The sequence below is a fragment of the Siphateles boraxobius genome, unplaced genomic scaffold, assembly GCF_051911475.1.
Source record: "Siphateles boraxobius isolate OS27281-9 unplaced genomic scaffold, OSU_SipBor_1 84, whole genome shotgun sequence".
In the NCBI taxonomy this organism is placed as follows: Eukaryota; Metazoa; Chordata; class Actinopteri; order Cypriniformes; family Leuciscidae; genus Siphateles; species Siphateles boraxobius.
In genome coordinates, this window is record NW_027509213.1 from 1,537,448 (window position 1) to 1,557,338 (window position 19,891).

Here is a 19,891-nt window from a genome sequence, read left to right on the forward strand (position 1 = left end):
GGCTTTTGAAAAGATGATTTAGTGTGTGATGTGCATTTATGTGGTGTGCTTTTCTCTAAAGGCATTTGCCAGTAAAATCACAGGGATGCTGTTGGAGCTCTCTCCTGCTCAGCTGCTGCTGCTTCTGGCCAGTGAAGACTCACTCAGAGCTCGTGTGGAAGAGGCCATGGAGCTGCTCATAACTCACGGAAGGTGAATAATCTCATGCCCCCTGTCAAGAAAACAGGAATTTATGCCTTAAAGAGCAACATGCAGGTTGGACACCCCTATATAGGATAGTGTATGTTGATGATAGAACAACTAGATTTTCTTAACTGGAGTAATATATATTTAGCCATTAACGATATTTTGAGATAAATTGTGATAAAATAACTTCCACGTCTGTAAAGCACTAACCGGAAGTGACGGATCGGCGAGGGAGTCTGGTCAAGTGCAAGCTCAGATTACAATGGATGCGAATGAAGAAACCGAGTTCTCCGATGTGGACGAACATGCTTATGATGGCCCACAGGCCTATAATTATGAGCCTCCTAGGCGAGATAGTAATCAGGGGGAGGAACAATGGGCAGAGGAGAGAAGTAGAGTTGTGGTGTCAAGAAAACCAGTGGCGAATAGGGCAAGTGACTTGGTGAGTTCATGTAAGTTAGCACCGTGGCTAACGCTGGTACATTTACTGTATGGCTAGTACCTTGGTGTTTTGCAATAAATCTGCTTTAGCAAACATACGTTCGGCCTTGTTCTTGCTGACAGTGATTATGCAATCCATCCAAGCTGTTTAGCACTATCTACATTGACTAAATACCATGCCATAACAACAAATTAATAATGACAATACCTAAGCTACAATAGCAACAGTCTAATGGCGCTTTTCCACTGCATTGTACGGCTCAGTGCGGTTCTGCTCGCTTCGCTTTTCCACTGCGTGGTACGACTCAGCTTTAGCTCGGTTTGCTTTTCAACTGCAGTTATTTGACTCCATCAGATCTCCAGGTCGATAATTCTCCGGGGTGAAATGTGCGCCACAAACGACCGAGTGCGTGGTAACAGACGCGGCAGTGAAGTCTGCTCTCTTCACCTGCACAAAATGCACCCAAGACTGAAAAGCCTTGTTTTTCCTAGAAGGAAAATGATGGACACGATGTCCTGACAGGCTGGTATTCGTGCAACTAGCACAAACACAATAATTTACCATTATGGCTTCTCTAAAACTCGATCTAAAAACTTTCTGTCTCTCAATACTGCTCTAACTACACCAACACCCAACAATGAGAAAGTTGACCGCAAGCTCTTTTATTTACCTCGGCCTACGTCATATGACATATTGCTAGAGCGGGAAAGGCGTATTCCAGAGCCTAGTACATTTTCATCAATATCAAATGAGATTTCATTAGTAATTTCTACACATTTGGTTTTAAATTACCTCTGCAGACAATTTAAAGTATTAATTCAGAAATAAATTCAACCTGCATGTTGCTCTTTAAATGAACTGTTACACATACATTTTCTTTCTCAACTGTGTCAGTATATTGGATCTGTGCATGCGTACAGCAGCCTAAAACCTGCTGTTGTCTGTCATTAAATGTTAAATCAAATTACAAAAGAGAGAAAAAATCTCTCAATGCTCTTGACTGAATCACTTTTGTAACTTTTTGTAACACTGAAGACTATGCAGGTTTTTTTAATACATTTGTTTAATGTTTATGTAGTATTTCTTATTTTTAGTGCTTATTGCTTTTCAGATAGGTCTTTCATTAGTGTCTTGTTCTGTTGTTATTTGAGTTATTATAGTATTTAATAATCTTAAATACATAATTAATATTATACTATTTAAATACTATAATGTAAATATATAAAGTAATTATGTAAATTACATAATTTAATTATATAAATAACATAATTTATTTAATTATATACCAGACATTTAACATTATATTTATTAATTTAAAAATGTACAATAAAATTACATATTAAATACTATTAAATATATTTAATAAATACTGTAGTAATTGAAGTTGGGCATTGAATTTATTTGTTATAATGCTAATAAATAATTTATGCATTTTTTTTAAACCATTTTTTGCCATTTGATTTTGTGGTGTAATGCACCTAGACTTTTTTGCTGATAGTGGAGTATTTTATGAGCTTCTCTCTCTTGCACAGGGAAAATGGTGCTGACAGTATACTGGACCTCGGCCTCCTCGACACTCCTGAAAAAGCACAAGTATGTTGTGTCTAAAACTCTAAAAGCTCTTTTCTTGTTCTTTGCATCAGCTTAGGTTCAGGGTACAACTCATCATTTTGTGCTGTATAGTTTTTGCAAGCATATTGTGCATGAGTTGATCTATATAGTTCTTTGGAGATTAAAGAAGTTCTTTGTTGCACCCGTGATCTGTTTTTAATTGTAATTTTCATATTCCACTAGCAGGAGAATCGAAAGAGGCACGGTTCCACCCGCAGCGTGGTTGATATGGAGCTGGACGACCCTGATGACGGGGATGATAATGCACCTCTCTTTTACCAACCCGGCAAGAGGGGCTTTTACTCCCCCCGTCCAGGCAAGAACACTGAGGCCAGGCTCAACTGCTTCCGTAACATCGGCAGGTACGAGACGCATTCACTTGGACATCTGTGTGAGAATGAACCACCAGCTCCTACTAATATCCCTGATTCTTTTCTTCTGCCTACAGGATACTTGGGTTATGTCTGTTACAAAATGAACTTTGCCCCATCACACTCAACAGACACGTCATCAAGGTGTTGCTCGGCAGGAAGGTGAACATCTACATGTTAATAACTTTTGTAATAGTGACAGGTTTAACCTCAGATCAATGCAGGATATTGCTAAGTTAGGGCCCTGTAAAATGTTTTATTTTTTCCAAAATAACTATCACTATTACATACTGCAACTTTAATAATCAAATTTGAGTTTTTAAACCATGTGTACAGCTGTACAGCCTTTCTTTTGATTTACTTCTCTGCAATTTGCCAAAATTCTGTGACCTTTTATGACTGGATTTCACAATTCTGTCTCTTGTGCTGCAGGTGAACTGGCACGACTTCGCTTTCTTTGACCCGGTGATGTACGAGAGCTTGCGACAGCTGATTCGACACTCTCAAACCGAGGAGGCGGAGGCTGTGTTTGCGGCGATGGACCTCGCCTTCGCTATTGACCTCTGCAAGGAGGAAGGAGCAGGACAGGTAATGGCTACATTTTCCCTTTTGTGTTTGCATTAAGGTTCAGTGTTTGCACACGTCTAAATGTTTTTCTGTTGGATCTGCAGGTGGAGCTTCTGGCCGGTGGGGTCAACATGCCTGTGACTCCTCTGAATGTGTACGAGTACGTGAGGAGATACGCAGAACACAGGATGCTGGTGGTGGCAGAACAGCCTCTGCATGTGAGTGCACTTAACTTTTGAGTCACCTAATCTGGTGTTTAGGACTCAGAGCCAGACTTTGACTATCTGGTCCATATCATGGCTCATTCTTGACCTTATTTTGAAGCTATTTGCATCTTCTTAATTTTGGTCTAGGGTTAGCAAAGGTAACTTTGAGATTGTGACCAATATGTGCTTAAATGATGGTGGCAAGGGACAAAACGCTACACAAAAATACCAGTTAAGGTAGTTTATTTTACAATTAAGGTATTACCTGTCCTGTTTTCCCCTCGGGCAATGAGAAGGTTGTCATCAGCACAAAAGAATGATGAATGATGAGAAGCAAAAATGGCAAAAAACAAAACGAGATGACCACTCAAACTGTACAAAGAAAGAATGATACTGAGCGCAAAAAGGGCAGATTAAATAACACCGACATAAAGTAGGCGAACAGGAGAGCAAAGATGGTCTGCCTCGTTTTAATCCTGTCACTATTTTAAACGCTGACAGTAGACAGGATTGGCAGCGGAGACAAGTTTCGTCAGTCAGGTTAACACTGATAGGCAGCTTCCCGAACCAATAGCACTCCCGAGGGGTTGAGTCCAAGAAATTGACAGAAAGAGGGCAAAACGGAGACACAACTACCGGTTTTGAATTCACATTTACTTTTATGCATTTGGCAGATGCTTTTATCCAAAAAGCAACTTGCGTCGCATTCAAGCCGAACATTTTTTAAATTCACGCATTCCTTTGCGTTGCATGTTTTAAGAGCATGTTCTTTCAGCACTCACTGAAACAGGGATTTGATTTTTCCGGATTAATCTGGAATTCTAGATTTTCCGACCTGAAAATGTGACCTATGTGAATCATGCAGATCTGTAAAAGAAAATTTTAAATAAGGGAGGGGGCGGGGGGGAGGGGGACATGAGCTGTCGGAGTGAAAAGGAGAGGATATGAGGACATAAAAGGCTGACGTGGGTACAGATTTTTCCTTCATTTCCAAGTATCATCAAGGACGTATTTGCGTTCAGCTTGTTCACCTGCTCAATTTCGTACCTCAGTCGCTCTCGCGCTACAGTGGTATTGTTGTCAGTTGACAAGAACATCGCCGTTAGGCCACCAGTGGGGCTGGGCGATATATCAATATAAAAAATATATAGATATATTTTTAAATGTGATATGGAATTAGAACATATTGCATATATCGATATAGTTGAAATTTGCGCTATGATCCTTGCTCCAAGCAAGCTGCTGACTGCTTTTGTAGAAATATATATATCGTGCATTCTATCAGTTGCAGTTCTGAAGCCTCCGTCTCAACAGCATTAGTGTACAACGCGACAAATAGCCTACTTGCATCAAATATTAACGTAGAGGAACGGGACACAGCAGTTCAGTGAGTTCACAAAAGTTCATTATTTGCATGTGTTTTAAAGCCTTGCCGATTAAACATGTCATTCACTGCTGATGCGCTGTTCTAACATGCGCTTTACTGAGCGCGAACACCCGACGCGCACATGCACTAAAAGCATGTCCAACAGCGGCTGGCTACTGGACTAAGTTATCTTTCGAGTCTTATTTCGCTAATACACTCAAATACACAACAAGGTTTACATAAGGAAAGTTGTTTATGTCTAAACTGAAAGCAAACCGAAAAAATTTAGATAAATCTGCTTGTCAAATGTGTGTATAGACCATAGGGTATAGATCTATGGTATAGACGCGTCGCGTACAGGTCTTAAAGAGACAGTGCAGCCGCTTGTCCTTAAAGGGATAGTTCACCCAAAAATAAAAATTCTGTCATTATTTGTTCACTGTAATGTTGTTCCAAACCTGTATTAATTTATTTCTTGTGCTGAACACTAAAGAAGATAATTTGAAGAATGTGGGTAACCAGACAGTTGCTGGTCCCCATTGACTTCCATAGGGAAAAATATACTATGGAAATCACTGGGGTACATCAACTGTTTTGTTACACACATTCTTCCAAATAACTTCAACAGAAGAAAGAAACTTATTCAGGTTTAAAACAACTTGAGAGAGTAAATGATGACAATTAAAAATTTTGGGAGAACTATTTATTTAATGTTAATAAAACAACAAAACACAGAGGAAATCACTCACTGCTCTTGACTGAGAACTTTAATAGTAGCTTTAATAAGAATAAATGTTTGATTTATACAGTGAAGACTATATTTGGCTTTGACTGAACATTTGCTCTCACTTAGCGGAAAAAATATCGGGATATATATTGTATATACGATCGTATATCGTATATTTTCCTGCTTTTTTGTCCTTAGCCAATCACATGCCTGCTGAAAGATCTGTACTCTCTGCCAAAAATAAAGCCATGCGCAGATGTAAGTGAAGATGTTGTTTTGCAGGCCATGCGGAAGGGCCTTCTGGATGTGCTTCCAAAGAATGCTCTGGAAGACCTGACGGCGGAGGACTTCAGATTGCTGGTCAACGGCTGTGGAGAAGTCAACGTCCAGATGCTCATTAGTTTCACCTCTTTCAATGATGAATCAGGTACATTAAGCCTCGCTCAGGCTGTCAGCCCAAATCCGATTTTTGTGCATATCCGATTGGAATCCGATCAAGTGTGAATGTAAAAAAATCAAATGAAATGCAAATCCGTTTTGAACTACATTTCATATGTGGTTTGAAATCAAATTGCATTTCTGGAAATCTGTTTCAGTTCTAATCTGATTTTAGATTGTAGTTTGCCACTTTCTCATGCCACGTAAAATGTTAGATGTTGTTATAGGAAACATGCTGAAAGTCGCTGCAGAAACAAGGATGTGTTGTTGCAAAGTTCCGGTCGAGCAGAAAATTACAATACAATGGATACATAAAATTGTGACTGGTGGAGACGACGGCATGGAATAAAGCCGTGCAAACCAGCCTCCTCCGTTTCTGCCGCTGCCTCAGAAGATGTAGTAGTCAGCGCAACGGCTACACATTGTCATGTTGTAAATTAGACAAAACATCTACCTCTGCAAGCCTACCTCAAACATGGCTTGTCATTTGAAACATTAGTAGAACAAGCGGCCATGTAAAGTGGCTAACGTTAGCCTAACATTAACCTAGATAAATGTACTCTAATATTAGGGGCAAATCCAAGTGTTCGTGTGGAAGCTAAATTAGTACCGCGCTTTACTGCACGACTTGTTTAACTTAACGTTCATTTCTCTCTATAGGCACGTCCAGAGATGACGAGCCAGTGTCGTCAACTTCAACTTTGCAGCCGACACTTACTCAAAAAACACTAGTTTATTAAATTATTAAAATGTTCAGACAGTCTCCTTTGTTTTTTCCGATACATTAATAATCGTTACTTTTGCCAGTGCACTGTGGCAAGCTTTATTTGCGCTTTAGCACTTAATTTATATTTTAAGGCGCATTATTAAGGTTTAGCATTTCTCTGTAATGTAGAGCAATGTTACTAATGTTACATATAATATTCTTTCTCAGCCCTGAAACTCAAGTCATTTTGTTTGTACCTCCAAACATCAGGCATATGCTTCTGAATGCAAGATAACATGACAGTTTATTGCGTTTGATCTGTTCTCTGATGCGCAAGTCATTTTTTGTCTGAAGTAAATTTACAGACTTCCCTTTGCAGCAACTTTTAAAAAATAATGTATTACTGATATGTGCTGATGACCATGAAGTGATGATTTTTCTCTCTCTCTCTTGAAGACATTGGATGGAAATTATTTATTAAATATTCCAGTTTTGAAATGTAGGATGGAAACAGCTATTGACTAAAGCATATTTCAGTGCAACATCCTGTTTCTATTATATTAGGCAACAATTTGAATCAGAAAATTTGTTAATGGACATTTTGAAAGAACATTTTCCATCGAATATCAAACTGAAGGTTCTTATATAATTTCTATATTTTTATTGTTGTAAAAATTTTTTGGTTAAATTGTTTTATATAATTGTGTATAACTTTGTATGTAGTTTCATTAGGGGTCAAGCACCAAAAGTGCGTAGGCACCTATTGTAATCGTTGGCATTATTATTATTCTGCTGCTGCTTCCTTTTCTTTCTTTCTTTCTTCCTTCTTATGCTCTTGAGGTAATGGCAGCGCATAGGGAAAGTTAGAAAGTTGTGGGAAAGTTATGAAGTTTGGCACACAGAGGACAGTCTGGACATAAACCACAGCAATTTTGGAGTAACTCCATCCCTCTAACACCACTAACTGTTCAAAGTTTCACTTACGTTTATGCTAATAACTTTTGAACCTTAAGGCTAGAAGCAAAATTCTAATTTCCTCTTATTCCTCGTCTCAAGACGATTCGAGTGAACATTCGATTGAAAATGTAATTTTCCGTCATGAAATTTACTACCATCTCAAACTCCTCCTAGACCGTTCATCCAATTTTCACACAAATTTAACTAGATCTTTAGACCATGCCAAAAAAAAGTTACGAAATTTAAAACTGTTATTGAATAACGTGCGAACGAATTTGATGAAGAGCATGCCAAAATGGATGTGAGGCTATATCTCTTCAACGCTTTAACATATTCTGACCAAACTTGGTTTGTGTTATGACAACCATGACCTAAGGCCACCTGCACAGTTTCAGCGTAGTGCCACCTAGTGGTCTGGAGATATGAAAATTTTACATTTTGTTTACCTTCTGAACAGTTTGGACAAAACTTGTCTTTAGATTTGGTGCAGCGTGGCAAGTCGAACGATTCCCAATTTTCCCATGTCAGCCATTTTGGGTGTCGGCCATCTTGAATTTTGTTGTAGAATGCTTTATTGTACAAACATATTGGCGTATCATTTCGTGTCTTTGAAACTTTTTGAGAACCGTTAGGGCATGGTGCCAGTGCCTCGCCACCTTGAAAAATTATAATGATATTTCCAAAAATGCTAATAACTTTTGATTAAATTAGCTTACTGTAATTAACCTGGTCTTAATAGTTTCCTTGGGTCATGCTGAGAACATTTTGTCATAGTCGGTCAAACTTCCTGTCTGCCACTTATTTTCTTAAAAAAATAAATAAATAAAAATAAAACTCCCCGTAGACCGCAAGTCTACCAAAATCTAATTGTATAATCTTACAAATAAAAAAGTTACGGATTTTGTTTTGAAACCGTTTTCATATACCGCATCAACAAATTTGATGGCATGATGCTAAAACTCTGAGGCTGTATCTCTGCAATGCTTTGGCATATTGACACCAAACTTTGCATGTGTTGTTGTCACCTTAATGCAACCACACCACATCAATTTAGTGATAAGCCATTAAGTCACATTACAAGTGATTTGTATTTAATTTTTCAGGCATTTTGCGTTAAAATCATTTTAACTGCTCATTGTTGCAGTTGGTCTGATGACTTATCGTGCCGCCTTGGTGCTTGGCCCCTTAATTGCTGCTTGCAGCTATATTTACGATTATAAACAGAAAATGTTTTCATGGCAAACTACTCCGTTTATAACATATGACATGAAATAAATCAGATCCAATTAATCAAGTGCCTGTAAATACTTCAATCGTGTTGTTTTGTTTAAACCTCCAGGTGAGAATGCAGAGAAGCTGCTGCAGTTCAAGCGCTGGTTTTGGTCCATCGTTGAGAAGATGAGTATGACGGAGAGGCAGGACCTGGTAGGACGTTTCTGCATTTCTTTACTCTGTATTAATTCTCGTAAAGTATGCCAGATGTTAAGGCATTCGTGTGTGACTCCCGCAGGTATATTTCTGGACGTCCAGCCCGTCTCTGCCGGCCAGTGAAGAAGGTTTCCAGCCCATGCCCTCCATCACCATCCGCCCGCCAGACGACCAGCACCTGCCCACCGCCAACACCTGCATCTCTCGCCTTTACGTGCCACTTTACTCTTCCAAACAGATTCTCAAACAGAAACTTTTACTAGCCATCAAGACCAAGAATTTCGGTTTTGTGTAGTTAAACGAAACTCGTTTAATTGTTGTGTAATATTCTAGTTCCATTTTTGTAGATTTATTTTTTGTCTATACAATTTTATGAAATTTAAAAAGTGCTGTCGCATCCCCGGCAGTAATTTCTTTTTGGTCTGCGTTTCAAACGTGGACGGCTTGTTCTTATTTTGTTTTTTTATTTCCGTTATCGGAGTATAACGCAACATTCCTGCATTGGCTTTTGTAAAGTTGAAGCCTGCAGCTCCATTGGCTTGAACTGTAACTTCCCGTGACTTTGGCCTGACGGTAAACTGTCCGCCAAACCCCAGCCAAAGATGACAGCAGGAGTATTTAAAGAAAAAGGAAGATTACACTGTGATTTGATTTTTTTTTTTTTTTTCCTGCCCTAATCATAAATATTACTATCACTGAGAGTTCACTGCTGCCTTTGTGGAGAGTCATTTTTCTTGTATAGAGGGAGTAGGGAATTTCAAAAATAAACTTGGATGCAAACTAGTGTTGTGGTTCTTCTACATACACGTTTCTGTAACACAATCCTTTAGATGAAAGTTTTGAATGTCCCACTATGTCTTCAGAGACTTCAGTAGGATCATGTGGTAAGGTTCGAACAAGCACACTTTCAAAGTATTTACTGAATACTTGCATACCTTTATGTGAAACAGAATGCATTATGCAGTGATAAACTAGTAAGCTTTGCTCTCTCATCACTTTAGTAGTCAGTTTTCAATGTTGGAAATAAAATCAGGTAATTTGCATTCAATTTCTGCAGAAAACTCATACTCTGCATTTTTAACCCAATTTAGTTTATTGTAGGTATGTCCGAGATGATGGTTGTATCACACTCACTGAATTAAACATGCAACGTGACAATATTGTTTATTACTTTTTCAAACTTTTGTTGCACGCTTGAATACTGGTTTAAATGCTATTCTGCAGTATTTCACTCAGAATAAAGTCCCTGGCCTGATTTGGCAGGACAGACAGGATGTTGTGTAATTTAAACAGCAAGTAAATGACATCAAAGGCTAAAGAAAAGCGGAACGAGTTTTAAACTGCAGATATAATTCTGCAAGTAAGCCACTGGCCACATGATACGTATAACTGGCCACAGGGTTAGTGATTTTACAACAGGAGAGGAGTCTAAAACGAGGTCCCATTTGTTCATGTTCATTATGCAATAAATAAAATGAACGAAAGATTAGCACTATATTTGTTTTAGTAATATTGATTTGCTTAGTTAATAACGTTTTATTGTTATCAGATATAATTTTTGATCTCAAAAATGTTGAGTAACAGATTAATGCTTTAGTATTTTCATAGTTTGTTACCTAATGCCAATAACTAATCTTAACAAAAGGTTATCAAACTATCTAATAACAAATTCTTATCTGCTGTAAATATTTGCAATGGTTTACAATAAGGTCTTGTTGGTAACATTAGCAAATTATCTTATGAGCAGCATTTTCTTTAGTGTTAACGTCTGTTAATGTTACATCAAATAGTTCATGTTAGTTCAGAGCATTAATGTTATCAGATACAATCTTTTTTTTAATATGTAGAGTAAAATGTATATAGAAATGCTGGTGGTTCATGTTAACTAATGTAGTTAATGCAATAAGGTCCCATTCGTAAACATTAGTGAATGCATTAACATGAACTAGCACTGAGCAATTTATAAGTTTCGCTAATTATTGATTTTACAATATTAGTTGAAAATACTACTGTTCATTTTTTAAGATACAACTACATGTTGAAGTAAGGACTAAATTATAGTTATGAATTCAAACCTTATTGTAAGGTGTTACTGAATACTATACTAATACTATATACTAAATGAAAAGCAGGTATAAGAATAAAACACCCAGATGATGTTAAAATCATTGTTTATTTAGCAATGACAAAAATACTACGTCTTTAATATAAACAGATGCTACAATCAAGACTTAACTAAAATACCAATTTAGTTTCAAATACAGTACCCTTAAGAAAAACTTGAAAAAAAAAATAACACTGCGACCTTTCAGAGGCAACACCAAAGTCTTTCAAATGTTTTTTTTTTTTAACTGTGTGCATGCATCTTTTGAACAAAAAATAGCTGGTGTTCCTGATCGTCTCTGACTATAAAAATAAAGCCATCTTTATTACACTGGCATCAAAGCGATGGGCACATTTCTTACAAAAGAACGATCTGAAACTGCCTTTGACAACACTAACTTTCAAACAAGCTGCATCATTAGTTTGTGGATCTGATTCCACACGATGAAAAGCTGCACATGAGACTGTATTTATACTAACGGCCCCCGGACTTGCGGCCGGCCCAGGACCTGGAGCGCGAGCGCGAGCGAGACGGTGAACGGGAAGCCGAGCGGCCTCGGGGGTCGTCCTCACGGGAGCCGGTGGACGGGTGCAGGTCTTCCACCGGCGGGCTGGCCGATCTGGCCTGAGACCTGCGGCTCTTGGACTTGTACTTGGAGTCCTGGGAAGGAGAATGCGAGGCAGATCGATGGTGTCTGCGTCCGTGGTCACGTGACCTGTGTCTGAGCAGAAAACTGATTTACAGTCTATTTCCATAGTGGAAGTTAATGCATTATTTTCTTTGACAATGCATTTCAGTGTTTGAGGATAATAAACCTTCAAAAGGGAAACGCATGAAGCCAAGGCCTCAGATGCTGACTTGATTTTAATGCACTGGACGTACCTGTCATTCTCACGACTTCTGCTTCTCCGGTGTCTGCCGTGTGACCGAGAGCTGTCAAAAAAAACATTCAATGGATAAATGTAGAAAAAAACGTTTTTTGATAAAAAAAAAAAATGTATGTCCAGTTTCAGAGACAAGGCTAAAGTCTAGTCAGACTAAAATGCATTATTGAGCTGTTTTAACTGAAAGCAACTTACACTTACACATCTCAAAATATATCAGTGCAATTGTTTTGTCTCAAGATGCTCACTAGTAATGTTTTTTTCTGACGCATTTATATTAAAACGCTTCTTAAATTCCCTAATTGAAATAAGGCTTAATCCTGGCATGATCGAAGCCCTGTCTGTGAAACCGGGCCAAAGTGAAAAAAAAAAGTCTCAATTTGAAACATCACGATACGATATTATTGCACTACATGGTAAAAGGTAACAAAAAATGTATTGTTGATTAAAATGCTAAATTTGGTGTTACATTGTGGATGTAAATGAACAGGCTTGGACTTGGTGCTGGAAACACAAAGCACAGGACAATAGAGACACCAGAATAACAATATTCATGATTCTGAAGCTGAAAATACAGAATTATTTTAGACAAATATGCTTGCACTCTGACACTGACTAGATGTGTTTAAAATAATGTAGACCACTTTTACTGGTAACATCAGACATTTGGCATTATCAGGACCCACAAATATTCCCCCATAGCATCATTATATATTATATTCAACACTATATATAGTAGTTTTATATAGTACTGACACTAAAACTGTAAACTAGAATTTTTCTCACAGTAAGTTTCATTTTGGGTGAACTATTCACAATACAGATCGTCACTATCCACGATACATGTTGCATTTTTGTATTGCGATATATTGTGACACGATATATTGTTACACACCTATATATTATGTATACTAAATGAGATTTTTTTGTGTCATTTCTTACATGTAATTGTAAAGTTAAAAATGTAAAAAGTTTGTCTGTCTGTATGTTCTAGACTCTTAGTTCTTATTTCTTATATTTTAGTTCATGTTAGTTCAGAGCATTAATGATATAACTATTTTTTTTTAAATGTAGAGTAAATGTATATAGAAATACTGGTGGTTCATGTCAACTAATGTAGTTATTGACCGTAAAAAAAAATATCAGAATCACTTTGCAATAAGTGAAAAAAAACTAGTGAATGCATTAAAGGGTAACTAAACACTAAAACAACTTTTTTTAGTTAATTATCTGTAAGAATGGAGCTTCATAAATGCTGTTCATTGATTCGAGTACATTTTTTGACATTTGGGTATATATATTTCAAATATATGGTGTAAAAACGTCTGAGTGCTGCCCTCTTCAGGTTAAACGGAAAGCTCCTGGCAAGCTCACCACGCCCTTGGCAGCCCCTGGCATAAAAGCATCTGGTTACGTCAAAACTACTGCAGCGACTGCGAGTAAGGAATTGGAATGGATAGATACTGTATATATTAGCACTAGTTAGCATAGCATTAATATAGTTATTTAGATTATTTCGTGTAGCCTAGGTAGTTAATCTCGGCTATCGCTCCAGTGTGCAACCTGCATTTTACGTGGGATTGCTTCTCCAATGCAATGGAGGTGGAAATGGGCTTCTCCACACAGCTTGCGCTGCCAAACGCTGCTCTTCCTGCATGAACTCCACCACCGCAGCGGCGTCATGATGTGAGTGGGCATTTATTTTTAATCACAATTTATGTTCCTTCTTATTAGGCTAAAGTTAATCCTCTGGTGTCGACAAACGCGCCGGCGCGATTTGCTGATTATTTTTTTCACATAGCAGCAAAATATAATGAACGTAATAGTAATAATAATCCTGGAAAAAATTACCTCAAAATGACTGAATATAAGAATAATCGGATGCCGATCGCGATGGGGGAGTTAAGACCGCAGTTTGAGCTGGTGTCCATAGACAATTCACCCTCCTCCACTTCAGGTGAAGGTGGGGGAGAAAAGTTCTCGACTTCAAATGACCGCTCTGTTGCAAAGCTACTTGCGTCACTCCATTTTAGCTAGTTTGACAGCAGCTGTCACTGCGGGTCTCAGGGCCACGCCCCCCCGCTCAGCCCCGCCCTCGGTTCGTCGCCTCCATCTCCGCTGGGCTCTGCCCACTTTTCCAGCATTTTTCAAATATTGCCAGTGGGTGGAGTCAGGCTTTGACCAGGGGTTTAATTACCCTTTAACATGAACTAGCACTGAGCAATATATTCGTTTCAGTCATTTTTTTTGTTGTAATTTCTTACATGTAATTGTAAAGTTAACAATGTTAAAAGTTTGTCTGCCTGTATGTTCTAGACTCTTAGTTCTTATTTCAGACATGTTTAGTGTGTGTTTGTCCTCACTCTCTAGGGCTCCCTGATGGGCGAGCGTGGCGTTCGTAGGACTGACTGCGAGATCTGCTTCTGTAACTGCGGCTGCGGGACCGTCTGCGCCGCCCGTCCCGCTCGTAGTCGTCGTATCGCGAGTCGCTGCGAGGAGAGCGCTTCTCTTTGGATTTCATCTGACCGGGAGCTGCACAACACCACAAAACAGTTGCACGCCACTAAATAACATTTCATTGCTATTATAATATTATATTCAATGCATTCAAACTGGAGGATTCCAATTTTAGCAGTTCAACATGCAGAAAAACAGTGTTATACTCTTCCGGTCTCCTTGAGCGAACTGGATCTCGATCTGCCGTCCACAGATCCACTTTCTGTCCAGGTTATGCAGAGCATCCTCTGCGTCACGAACGTCCTCGAACATGCAGCTGCGGTTAAGGCTTTGCTTTTTTTATATAAGAGTCTGACACACACTGATGAACATTTATAATATAGACACTCAACTCTCCATCAATACGATATTAACATTCACCACAAAATATAAAAGATAATAAAGCAAAACACAAACAATCATCCGAATTAATTGTGATAAACGGCAAAAGGGGAATGTTTTGATGAAATCCCTCGGAAATTATGAAAAATTCACAATTTCCAAGCGTGTTCTCCAACTGCAGGCACTTTTACAGTACGTGACGTGTGTTATGGACGAGAACAAGAATATTTTTATGGTGTCATTTACAATCAAATGATGCAAAAAAGATGTGAAAATGTTATGTAATTGTGTGTGTTGTGTGGCATTTTATTCCTAACATGTTTTAACTTGTCATTTCCACCACAGAATGAAGGATCAGATGAGCTGGAAAAAACATTAGATATCATAAACGGGCAATTAAATGAAAAACTAGTGTGAATGTGATGTTTGAGTTAGTGCCCGTAGTTAAAGAAACACCAATAAATGCATCTGGAGGCGAATCAAAGGGAGAGAAATTATGGATAGGAAAACTTCCTTTGATTACGTTCAGAAATCATGTGCTCTGTAATGGTAGGATACAACATTAAAACGGGTTACCTTTAACATGCTTGACCTTTGACCTTCAGCTTGACCTTTTTTGTCTTTAAGCTCCTCCGAGAAGGACTTGGGGATGTCTTTGCCCAATAACCTTTAGTCTTTTCCTCTTTCTTTGGTCAGACCGAGGCCTTGACTTGATTTTGGTCCCCTTTGAATCTTCAAGCTTTAACTTTCTCTTTATTTTCTTTGTCTTGAATCTACTCTACATCGGCCCTTTTAAATACTCTGTGTAGGGAAGGTCTCCAGAACTGTATGTCTTTACATTTTCTGAGACAACAACAGAGGAAATATCAGTTAGGAGACAAACATCTGACAAGTTCACGGCCATTCACAGTCAAGCTTTTAAGGGATAGTACACACAAAAATGACAATTTTGTCATTATCCACTCTCCACATACAATAAAAAAAGTGAATGGGAACTGGAGCACACACACACTAGGGATTCACACACGCTATCAGAGCAATCGCACCAGGGTTCGTTTTAATCAAACCAAACCTGCCAATTGTCAACATACAAAAGTCACATGGACTAGCCTAACTTTTATGGCGTTTAGCAGCTCCAGTTCTATTCACTTTCGTTATACAGAACAGTGCAGCTTGGAAAGATAAGGTGAATAATTGATGACACATTGTTTCTTTTTGGATGAACCATCCCTTTAAAAGTTAGCAATATTTTCTTTCTTGTACACATTTGCCTACAAAGGATATTGTACGTATGCAAATCCTCTTGGTCGCCGTGAATAGAAGTCAACAGGAACGTAGACATCTACTATAGGTCCGTAACGACCAAACTCACGACGCAAATCCTCTGGCCTAAAGTACCATGAAATGACAGGACATTCATTTCTCTGACTGAGAGCCTCTCCCAGAGTGCTTTGAGGATAATAACGGGATATAAAGCGCTGATATTTGCTTTAGTAGAAGCCACAAGTCAGTGGCTATGCTTCCATCCAAAGTTGTGAACGCAAAATTGGACCCTGGATCACAAAACCAGTTAAATAGCACAGGTATATTTGTGGCAAAAGCAAAACAATACATTGTATGGGTCAAAATTATCGATTTTTCTTTATGCCAAAATTCATTAGGATATTAAGTAAAGGTCATGTTCCATGAAGATATTTTGTAAATTTCCTACCATAAATATATAAAACATTTATTTTTGTGAGTGAATGCAGTACAATCCAAACATCAATGGACAAGTTTAAAGGTGATTTTCTCCATGTTTCGATTTTTTGCACCCTCAGATTCCAGATTTTCAAATAGTTTCAAATATCATCCTATCCTAACAAACCATACATCAATGGAAAGCTTATTTATTCAGCTTTAATATGATGTTTAAATCTCAATTTAAAAAAATGTACCCATGTGACTGGTTTGGTGGTCCAGGGTCACATATCGTACAAAACATTTGTGAATAAAGCAATGTTTCCATCCCATGTGTTCAAGAGAACAAAATGGTCACTTCCTGGGAAATTGGCGCAAAATATCTAGATTAAAAACTGAAGTTGCTCCAACAGGTGAAGAAAGTGTGGCTCTTGAGTCTTTGACTTTGACTTAATGACTTGCGCCTCAAAGCGCGCACACGAAACGCAAAAAACGGATTCGGATGCTAGTGTGTAAACACAATCCTGTGAGACACTTCTGGGAGGGAATTAAACCAAATCATTCTGATGACAGACAGGCTCAGACATTTCATTCAACATTCAACATGTGATGCGATTGGTCCGCTGGTTAGTCCAGTTATCCAATCACATCCTCTGTTGAGGCATCATCATGCGAGTTTCTTTGTTGTGCATGAGGAATTTATTCGGTAAATGTGTTTCCTACATAGTTTATGCGCATGTCTTATCGGATAAAAAATGATCTGCCTCAAATGAGCGCATAAAAACTTTTAAGAATTTAAAAAAAAAATTTTTTTTGGTGTTTTCCATTCAGCTTTTTTTTTAATGCGATATTCCAAAATGCGCATTAAAAAATAGGTTATGGAAGCTTGTTTCCACCACAGAAAATAACGTCAGACATATGCAAGATATTATAAACATGCAATTCCGACTTAAGTTGCAATTAAACTAATTAATCGGAAAGTAATCGAAATCGAAATTCACAAACTCTAACTGGACATAATTTTCCCATGTTGGTTATTTCGGTTCTTAAAAAGTGTTCAATTAATCAAGATTTTGATTTTGGGTCATATCGTCCAGCCCTAGTTTAGCATATCTGGCAATTTTGAGGAAAAAAAAGACGCAATTAACTTTTTTTAATTCTGTGCTGGAAACAAGCTTCCATAACAGGTGGATGGAAACATAGTAGTGAAAAAATTCATGCTTATTTAGGGTTTATAAAACTATTAGAAACATATTTGTTACCTGAGATAAAGTTAAAATAAAAAATATATAAATAGTAATATAAAAAACGTAATAAAATTACAAAATCACATAATACAATTATAACCAAAACAAACTTAAAATAAAATCTAAAGATAAAACACTAATTAAAGATACATTGTAACAGAATATAATAATGCTGGGTGAGAAATCGAGTAGTTGAAACATTTCTAACTAATACTGGGTTAAAGATGCAATAGTTAGCAGCAGATGCAATCAGTGAAAATAACAGCATCTTATAACAGGCTTTCATATTTTGATTTTGATACGTGGAAGTGTTCCTCATTATTATTCATGCATCTAATAACAGCCATAGTTGAACGAAACCCAATCCTGTTTCAAATCCTGCTGCAAATATTAGACTAAAACATTCAACATGGGAGACAAACGGATCAATTATGTTTTCATTTAACTTAACGTTACCCCTTTTAACTGATTAGTAGGAAGTAGACAGCCTTTTGGCAAAATAGAGAAAACCCACTAACTAATAGGTCAGTTTTTAAATATTACTTTAGATGAGTGTCTAATCACGATGTATATTCATGCACATCATGACACATTTATTACAGTTAGTGAGATTTTAACGACGCAAACGCGGGCGTGAGCAGCTCTCGCGCAGCGTACAAACTGCAGCAGTAACTAATACTCATGCGCACTCATACTAACCTGCTGTCATCGGAGATGTTTCTGATGAACAGAGAAGTGTTTGGAGGTCGCATGTATCTCGCCATAATAATAAAAACGGCAAACTTCAGGTCCACAGACAAACGGGCTCACAGGCCACAGCTCGATGTGCACACGTACACGCGCATGCGCACCCAGCTCACTGTGACGTCACCGCTGAGTCACGCAAGAAAGAAGAAAGAAGAAAAAACATTTTATAAAAAATAATTAAAAAAATTATTCTTGCATATTATTTCAAATGTATGTTTACTGATATTAGAATCGTTGACAACAAATATTGTTTGAAAAATGTTTTGGCTTATAGCCTACATAATGAATATTTAATTGCAAAGTCAAAGAGGGGTCATTCAAAATGATATAGGGTTTACCCAGTGAAACATTACTTTTGTAAAATGTAAAGGTGATATTGATTTTAACTGCACTTTTTGTGACAGTTGCTCTGAAACTGTGGTTCATTTATTTTGGCACTGCAAAGACCATTTTGGCAAAATGTTTGTGATTTTATCACAAAGAATAAAGATGGCCAATTTGTGTTGTTGTGGAAATAATCGCAGTCAGGTTTATATCATAAATTGTATTCTTTTAATGGCAAAATTCCATGTTCAAAAATGTACATTTTCCTGTAAAAATTCCTGTTTTATATCATTCAATAAATAAATGGAGCTTTATATTGACTCAATGAAGCAAAAAACAGTTCAAATTTTAAAAAATTGTAAACGTTTCAATAGCTGTATGTAGATCTGCATCAAGACCTCCCTGTTTTATAACTGTTTATTAAATGATATATTTTGCCATATTATCTAGGGCTAGGCTAATATTTGTTAAAAAAGAGAAAGAAAAAAAAGAAAAAAGAAGCATTATTTCAAACGCAGTGCTGTTTTACTTAGTTTTCCAATAATATTAATCATTGAATAATAATAATTTAGCCTTTGTTTAGAAGGCAGCAGTTCAGATATCATTATCTAAAAACAACATTAGGTTTGAAAAATAAGAAAGCTGTAAAAAAAAATGAACATTTGAATGCTTTTATTTTTACATTTTAATGTTCATTTCTATATTTATTTAGGTATTTGTTTGTTTTTTTAACCTGCTGGCTGTTTTTGTAAAAAAAAAAAAAGAAGAATATATATATATATATGTGTGTGTGTAATGAATCAAATGTAGAAAGCTCCATAAAAATGTTTTTTTCTGTAACAGTTTACAATAAGGTCTCATTTGTTAACATTAGTTAATGCATTAACTAACATGAACAAACAAAGATTAATAAATACAGTAACAAATGGTTAATGTTAGTTAATAAAAATCCAGCTGTTCATTGTTTGTTCATATTAATTCACAGTGCATTAACTATTATGTTAACAAATACAACGTTTGCTTTTAATAATGCATTAGTAAATGTTGAAATTAACATTAACA

General features: G+C 37.2%; 2 protein-coding genes across 14 annotated transcripts in view; one reads left to right on the forward strand and one right to left on the reverse strand.

Moving 5' to 3' along the window:
- ubr5 (ubiquitin protein ligase E3 component n-recognin 5) overlaps positions 1 to 9,785 on the forward strand; it is a 65,490-nt gene extending 55,705 nt beyond the window's left edge. For all 12 annotated transcript variants that reach the window (XM_077221514.1, XM_077221511.1, XM_077221515.1 and 9 more), the window contains exons 50-58: positions 62 to 192; positions 2,161 to 2,221; positions 2,423 to 2,601; positions 2,688 to 2,772; positions 3,043 to 3,198; positions 3,282 to 3,395; positions 5,759 to 5,903; positions 8,917 to 9,002; positions 9,088 to 9,785. In XM_077221514.1, coding sequence (XP_077077629.1) covers positions 62 to 192; positions 2,161 to 2,221; positions 2,423 to 2,601; positions 2,688 to 2,772; positions 3,043 to 3,198; positions 3,282 to 3,395; positions 5,759 to 5,903; positions 8,917 to 9,002; positions 9,088 to 9,300 — 1,170 coding nt within the window. In that variant the 3' untranslated portion in view covers positions 9,301 to 9,785. The remainder of the gene's footprint in view (positions 1 to 61; positions 193 to 2,160; positions 2,222 to 2,422; positions 2,602 to 2,687; positions 2,773 to 3,042; positions 3,199 to 3,281; positions 3,396 to 5,758; positions 5,904 to 8,916; positions 9,003 to 9,087) is intronic.
- A 1,374-nt stretch (positions 9,786 to 11,159) lies between these two features.
- Positions 11,160 to 18,623, reverse strand: srsf10a (serine and arginine rich splicing factor 10a). 2 transcript variants are annotated; one of them, XM_077221519.1, is made up of 6 exons: positions 18,458 to 18,623; positions 16,107 to 16,220; positions 14,657 to 14,766; positions 14,357 to 14,525; positions 11,992 to 12,042; positions 11,160 to 11,830 (listed from the first exon to the last, which is right to left on the reverse strand). In XM_077221519.1, exons 1-6 carry the CDS (start codon positions 18,520 to 18,522, stop codon positions 11,584 to 11,586), a joined length of 756 nt encoding a protein of 251 aa, XP_077077634.1. In that variant the 5' UTR covers positions 18,523 to 18,623; the 3' UTR covers positions 11,160 to 11,583. The 2 variants fall into 2 exon arrangements, with proteins under 2 accessions (XP_077077634.1, XP_077077633.1); XM_077221518.1 differs by having other exon boundaries at positions 16,121 to 16,220; positions 18,458 to 18,616.
- Positions 18,624 to 19,891: the final 1,268 nt, after the last annotated feature.